Source organism: Salvelinus sp. IW2-2015, unplaced genomic scaffold (genome assembly GCF_002910315.2).
Source record: "Salvelinus sp. IW2-2015 unplaced genomic scaffold, ASM291031v2 Un_scaffold5284, whole genome shotgun sequence".
Taxonomy (NCBI): domain Eukaryota; kingdom Metazoa; phylum Chordata; class Actinopteri; order Salmoniformes; family Salmonidae; genus Salvelinus; species Salvelinus sp. IW2-2015.
The window spans coordinates 33926-42105 of NW_019946549.1; the positions used below are offsets into that span (position 1 = coordinate 33926).

At 42.5% G+C, this 8180-nt stretch overlaps 1 protein-coding gene across 1 annotated transcript; it reads left to right on the forward strand.

Annotated features, from left to right (window-relative positions):
• The first annotated feature begins 1579 nt into the window (after positions 1–1579).
• On the forward strand, positions 1580–5523 carry LOC112078127 (high affinity choline transporter 1-like). The gene is made up of 2 exons (XM_024144449.2): positions 1580–1777; positions 2080–5523. The coding sequence occupies exons 1-2, from the start codon at positions 1622–1624 to the stop codon at positions 2461–2463; spliced, it is 540 nt and encodes a 179-aa protein (XP_024000217.1). The 5' UTR covers positions 1580–1621; the 3' UTR covers positions 2464–5523.
• Positions 5524–8180: the final 2657 nt, after the last annotated feature.

Below are 8180 nucleotides of genomic sequence, written 5' to 3' on the forward strand. Positions count from 1 at the left end.
CCTCTCACCCTCTTTCATCAACAACACAATCACTGTACTTGTACACAGCCAATCTGTAAATAGCACACCCGACTACCTCATCCCCATATTATTACGTACACTCTTGCACCCCAGTATCTCTACTTGCACATCATCATCTATCACTCCAGTATTAAGGCTAAATTGTAATTATTCTCACCTCTAGGGCCTATTTATTGCCTACCTCCCTGCTCTTCTACATTTACACTGTACATAGATTTTTCTATTTTTCTTTTCTTTTGTGTTATTGAAAGTACGTTTGTTTATGTGTAACTCTCTGTTGTTGTTTTTGTCCCACTGCTTTGCTTTATCTTGGCCAGGTCACAGTTGTAAATGAGAACTTGTTCTCAACTGGCCAACCTGGTTAAATAAAGGTGAAATAGAAAAAATAAATGTAAAAAAACAATGGGATGCAACAATTCAAGTTCTGTCAATGACGTTTGGCTTCTGATGTGATGTGATTGGTCAAAGCCAAATCCAAACTGGCTTCCCTTTAGACTTTTTTTTTGGAGAGCCAGGACCATTCACAGCTGAGCTCATTCAATTTAACTCAACGCTGATTGGTTATTATTTTTATCAAGGGAGAGCAAATGTTCGCTGGCTTCCCTTGCATTCAATGCTACGGGCGGAAACAACATCATACTCTTTCTGACCAGACAGCATCGTCCTCTTTCTGACCAGACAGCATCGTCCTCTTTCTGACCAGACAGCATCGTCCTCTTTCTGACCAGACAGCATCCTCCTCTTTCTGACCAGACAGCATCGTCCTCTTTCTGGCCAGACAGCATCCTCCTCTTTCTGACCAGACAGCATCGTACTCTTTCTGACCAGACAGCATCCTCCTCTTTCTGACCAGACAGCATCGTACTCTTTCTGACCAGACCGCATCGTCCTCTTTCTGACCAGACAGCATCGTCCTCTTTCTGACCAACAGCATTCCTCCTTCTTTCTGACCAGACAGCATCGTCCTCTTTCTGACCAGACAGCATCGTCCTCTTTCTGACCAGACAGCATCAGATGGATGGGTTACACATACAGGGGCGTGGTTTCCTTCACTTGGATGCTTTCTCCAGTGAGATACATTTCCTTAAATTCAGAAGAGGCTGAATGTATGGAACACAGAGAGACGAAAGTTACATTATATTATATGTTTTTTTTTTCTTGGTCATTTTTTGGGTGAAAGCCTGGCTTGGCATCCATGAATACACACCACTGGACATGAATATTATCAGTCACTCGGATCCCCCCACCATATATGGACTATAAAAAGGCTCACACGCGCATGTTTGCATACACGAAGGATCTTACAAACTTCTTATTTAACCTCTAGGCAGAGAGAGGCAGTGGGTGATAGTCATTTATTGTGTTTCTCCTAACCACTGTGCCTCCATCTTGGATCTGTCCTGACCACTGTGCCTCCATCTTGGATCTGTCCTGACCACTGTGCCTCCATCTTGGATCTGTCCTGACCACTGTGCCTCCATCTTGGATCTGTCTTGATCTGTGCTGACTACTGTGCCTCCATCTTGGATCTGTCTTGATCTGTGCTGACCACTGTGCCTCCATCTTGTGTCTCTCTCTCCTCCAGGCCTCAGACAGGGAGATGCAGTGGGTGATCCGTACCTCGGTGGTGGTGTGTGGCCTGGCGGGGACGGCCCTGACCTTCCTGGATAACAGTGTTCTGGTTTTCTGGCTGGTGGGCGTTGACATGTCCTACACCATCATGTTCCCACAGCTTGTCTGTGTCCTCTTCTTCAAGGTAGGGGTGGATGAGTGGGTGAGCAGCACAGGAGGCTGCTGAGGGGAGGACGGCTCATAATAATGGCCGAATCGGAGCAAACGGAATGGCATCAAACACCTGGAAACCATGGAAACCATGTGTTAGATACCGTTCCACCTATTCCGCTCCAGCCATTATCACCAGCACGTCCTCCCCAATTATAGTGCCACCAGCCTCCTGTGGTGGACGTGTGTAGAGATTATTTGTGAATTCTGCATGTCATGATATCCATCTACAGTATGTATTCATCTATCTAGTGATTCGTTCATTCGTTCTGCTAGGTGTCCAACGGTTACGGTGCCAGTGTGGGGTATGTCCTAGCGTTGGTCCTCCGTATCCTGAGTGGGGAACCCCTCATCAACCTTCCCCCTGTCATCCACTTCCCTGGGTTCAGGATGGACGCGGAGGGCGTGATGACCCAGTACTTCCCGTTCCGTACCACCATCATGCTGACGTCTCTCTGCTCCATCCTCATCACCTCCTGCGTCACCTCCGTCATCTTTAACAAGGGGCTGCTGTCGGAGAGGYGGGACGTGTTTCAGATCAAGAGGTCGCAGGCCAAAGTGACGGCGCTGACCAAGCTTAAGAAAGAGGAGAGTAAAAAGGACTACGYGAAGGCCAAGGAGGCGGTGGTGAACAAACAGCTTCTGGACACCAGCTGCTGAACAGGGGAGAACGATGGAAACTGAGGACGGCCATATTGAGGCAAAGGGTTTCGTTGGTCGGGCGGACATTTTGTGTTTCTGCTGAGGACTCGGAAGGATTTGGAGACGGGAGGATGGTCGAAAACACGCAACAACAACAAAAAAACAACACCCATTAAGACATGTGGTCATAAAACATTGTGTTGCTGGTAAAAATGACCAGACACTCGGCAGTTTCCAGTGACCCGGGTTAATGACCAGACACTCGGCAGTTTCCAGTGACCCGGGTTAATTAGACAAAAGCAACGTCGCAAAGAAAAACGGCAGTTCTAGGAGAAACATTCTAATGAACGACAACAATCCTTTTCCACAGAGGTGGAGTTTTATTTTGTCTGACTTTCTTTATTGAGACAAATGATCCAAACTGTGTTTTTCTAATAAACGATGATTGCCGAATACTTTTGAAGGTACGCGGGGCACGTGATGTCATCACATCACTATAAAGCAGTTTATACCCCACAGTTCATTCTAAATGCCGACTGCTTGCTAAATCTATTTCTAAACTATAAAAGAAAATAATGTTTCTTTGCAGGACAAGGATTGTCTTGACTTTCAAGAAAGCCTGAATTGCTTTGCTTTGCTTTGCTGATTGGCTGGATGCAAGTTTCACCATCTTAGCCCCTACACCATAGACGTCAAACTCATTCCACAGAGGGCAGAGTGTCTGCAGGTTTTCGCTCCTTGTACTTGATTGATGAATTAAGGTCACTAATTAGTAAGGAATTCCCCTAACCTGGTTTTCGAGGGCTTAATTGAAAGGAAAAACCTAAAACCAGCAGACAACTAGGCCCTTCATGGAATGAGTTTGACACCCCTCTCCTAGACACTCCTATGGATCTCATATAAGAGTCACGGTAACGCTTTCATCTTGCCTTTTTTACGATTGGCTGGGTGGAACTGTTGCCCTATTGCTTCCACCAATCAGATCCTCTCAGATCTACAGTAGTGGCCAGGAGGGAGGGGCTACAGTGCCTGATTTGGAATTCAGAATGTTTGAGTGACAGTTGTAGAAGGGGTCTATTATATAGTTCCCTTGATTTCATTGGAAATACATTTTTCACTTTACCTGACGTTGACTGTATCACGAAGCGACACCATACGGGTGTGTATACTGTATATAGTACCAGTCAGACGTTTTGGACACACCTCCTCATTCAAGGGTTTTTCCTTTATTTGTACTAATTTCTACATTGTAGAATAATAGTGAAGACGTCAACACTATGGAATAACACATATGGGATCATATATATTCTTCAAAGTAGCCACCCTTTGCCTTGATGACAGCTTTGCACACTCTAGGCATTCTCTCAACCAGCTTCATGAGGTAGTCACCTGGAATGCATTTCAATTAACAGGTGTGCCTTGAGGCAGTCTATGCTATTAACAAGGATCCAGTTTCCGATTAACCTAGCCTTAAGATGCTTTTTTTTGGGACACCGGCTCCTGGACCCAAAGGGCTCTGGTCTAAAGAAGTACACTACATAGTGTATAGGATGCCTTTTGGGACGCAACCAGTAAGAACAGACATGCAGTAGCTAGTTATTGAATGTGTTTAGTTTCCCTGCGACATGAACAGAACTGATACAGCACTGAGGACCCTGCGGACGGACGGACAACCAGGCCTCTTTTTATACGTGTGAATTGTGATTTGTAATATACTCTTGTACTGTATAGTCTTTGCTTTAGATATTATTTAGTATATATTATTTACTGCTTTATCAAAGAGCAACATGTAGCCAAAGAGTTGGAAAGAACTGTTCTGTTGCAAAACGTTTCTTAAAATGGAAGCAAATGAAACGGGGAGGGACTTATAACTGAATTTGTCCAATATAAACTATTTTTAGTTTCAACACATTCAGTTTGCAACAGAATCGGTGGAATAAAAACACCTCCGATTGTGAACTAGAATGTGTGAAAGGTGTTAGGTTTATGTTGTACCTCCAGGGTCGTGTTCACTAGGCACCAAACGGACTGAAACAGGGAAGGACTACCTGGACTTGTCCAATAAGAAACCCTCATTTTTCATTGTGTGTTGCAAAACCCAATCCATTTCGTGTCCTAATGAATACCACCCAGTTATGTAGTTGAATGTAGAAACAGCGGTTGTATTCTGTGCAGCAGTATGGATGCTTTAATCAGTGGGGGAAGACTGGAGAGCTGTAGATAGAGATGTAACTATGCAACTTGAGATGTGATTGAGAATCATCCCCATTTCCAGCTTGAGCTACTCAGAACAGACTTTTCCTCACAGGAACATACAATTAACAAAAATATAAACGCAACATGTAAAGTGTTGGTCCCGTGTTTCATGAGCTGAAATAAAAATTAAATCCCAGAAATGTTCCATACATACAATAAGCTTACCTTAAATTGTGCACAAATTTGTTTATATCCCTGTTAGTGAGCATTTTGCCTTTGCTAAAATAATAAAGCCACCTGACAGGTGTGGCATATCAAGAAGCTGATTAAACAAAATACTCATTACACAGCTGCACCTTGTTCTGGGGACAATAAAAGGCCACTAAATGTACAGTTGTCACAACACAATGCCACAGATGTCTCAAGGGAGCGTGCAATTGGCATGCTGACTGCAGGGATGCCCACCAGAGCTGTTGCCCGTGAATTACATTTTTCTATAAGCTGCCACCGCCATTTTAGAGAATTTGGAAGTGCGTTCAACCTGCCTCAACCACATGTAACCATGCCAGCTCAGGACCTCCACACTCAGCCTCTTCACCTCTGGGATCATCCGATTGGTGCTGAGGAGAATTTGGCTGTAATTAAGCCCTTGTGGGTAAAAACTCAATTTGATTGGCTGCCCTCCCAGGCCCACCTATTGCTGCACCCCTGCCATTATGTGAAATCCATAGATTAGGGCCTGAAGAATTTCAATTGGATGATTTCCTAATATGAACTGTAACAGTCTTTGCATTTGAGTTGATATTTTTGTTCAGTATAAAGTGAGATTCTGGAACATTTCCAGCTATTAGATTTCTAGGTTCTAATCTAGCGCACCAAAGAGGGCAACATCACATTTTGGAAACCTGAATTCTGCATTCACACAGGCTGGATAAATAAAAACATTGTAAGAACAATTATTAGCAAGAGACCTGATTAGTAAATAGACCAATTGGTGGTGGGGGGGTCCGAAACAGCCTAGTAGACATACCTTAAAATGAACACAAGCTCAGTCAAGATTAATTGAACAAATGTCAGCAACACATTGATTAGTCTACATGGCTTTTATTAAATCAGTGACTCAGGCAGCCATGAGGATCCATTCCACAATGGAGAGTTCAGGTTTGAGAGACAGTCCCTCTGGGATGTAGCTTGTGAGTGAGGAATGACGACAGCAGCCATTTTAGGATTCCACCTGCTTCTCCTGGTCAATGACTGTAGGTGAGAAGAATGGCTTAAACAGACATCAATAGAGAATTGTGACATCGATGCTAACGTGACAAAGTTAACCACCTCAAAATCACCCAAATTCAAGATGGTATACCCATCAGAGTGCCTTATTTCAGGGTCTAGTAGTCCTAGTTGCCATCAGATTTCATAATAAATCCAGTGGCTACTAAGGCATTGTATTTACCCTCTTTGGTAGGTAGAGTGTTCTTCTCCTCAGTCTCAGTCTTCTTCAGTTTAGTCTTGTCAAACTGAGCGATCTCACTCACATCTGGTTTGTCTGCCATTGTTGACTTGGGTTCTAATGAAACAGATTGGTGTTAGATAAACAGCCAATACCATAAAGTTTACAGACTTGATGTGGAGTAACACTATTAGGCCTAACATTCTACTGAAGTTATACACCTGCTAACAGTCTCTAAAACATAAGCAAATGAAACGTAAGCAAAGGCCTACCTTGAACCTCCACAGGTACTGCACTACACAAACTGGTTTGTAAATAAGGAATGAATAAACAAGTTCATTTCCGGAATCTATTTATGGGAATGGAAACGAACGCTGATTACTAGCAGGAGGGGCCTTCTAATTAAGTGGTGGCACCTGTGTTCATTCACCAGTTTGACATCAAATTAGCATAATTGGATAGGCTACTGTCGAACACCGAATGAAGTGAACRCCCAACTGTAGGATTTTGAATTAACAGAAAAAGCTGTTCTGTCACCTGTAATTTATTATAAAAACCATGCCACTTTTTCTCAAGCTCATTTGATCGACGATTCGGTTTTGTTTACATCAAAATTCAAAAGATAGATAATAAACTGCACGTGTCTTTAAAATTGACCAGAGCCAATCAGAAGGCACGCCTGAGAGTTGGCTCGGTTTCGTAACGCGGCTGAATACGGAAAGAACAGAACTGGAGATTCCGTGTGAGAGCAGAAAGTCAAGACGTAAAGGTGACCAAAAGAATCCCCTGTTAAGTGTACATTTGTTACAACGAATGTACCTGTTTGATTTAGCGACTGTTGGGTTTAAAACCGCGGCGTGAAACATTTATTCAGTCAGACCACCCTGTGTTGTTGTGTGTTTGTTGTCACTGTCAATATAATATCAACACGACTGTATTTACAACAATCTGTATACAGTCATAACATCATCATGCCCAGTCGTCATTCTCGAGCTGGTATTGACATGATTTTATGTCACTGACTTCACTGTAGAATATTTGGCTACATGTCATGTTGGAATAGCAAACAATAAGAGTAGCAAACAAAAATCCAGCTAGCTGACCAAAGATGGTATAATGCTGCTGTATCAGTATTATCCAGCTAGCTGATCAAAGATGATATATAGCTGACTGTATCAGTATTATCCAGCTAGCTGACCAAAGATGGTATATAGCTACTGTATCAGTATTATCCAGCATAGCTGCTCAAAGATGGTATATAGCTACTGTATCAGTATTATCCAGCTAGCTGACCAAAGATGGTATATAGCTACTGTATCAGTATTATCAGCTAGCTGACCAAAGATGTATATAGCTACTGTACAGTATTATCCAGCAAGCTGACCAAAGATGGTATATAGCTACTGTATAGTATCCAGCTAGCTGACAAGATGTATACTAGCTAGCTGACCAAGATGGTATATACTACTGTATCAGTATTATCCAGCTAGCTGACCAAAGATGGTAATATAGCTACTGTATCAGTATTATCCAGCTAGCTGACCAAAGATGGTATATAGCTATGTATCAGTATTATCCAGCAAGCTGACCAAAGATGGTATATAGCTACTGTACAGTATTATCAGCTAGTGACCAAGATGTATATAGCTAGCTGACCAAAGATGGTATATAGCTACTGTATCAAGTATTATCCAGCACTAGCTGATCAAAGATGGTATATAGCTACTGTACAGTATTTATCCAGCTAGCTGACAAAAGATGTATATAGACTACTGTATCAGTATTATCCAGCTAGCTGATCAAAAGATGGTATTAGCTACTGTATCAGTATTATCCAGCTAGCTGATCAAAGATGGTATTATAGCTACTGTAAAGTATTATCCAGCTAGCTGACCAAAGATGGTATATAGGCTAGCTGACAAGTGGTATATAGCTACTGTATCAGTATTATCCAGCTAGCTGATAAATAGATGGATATAGCTACTGTACAGTATTATCCAGCTAGCTGATCAAAATATGGTATATAGCTACTGTAACAGTATTATCCAGCTAGCTGACAAATATGGTAATATAGCTACTGTAGTATTAT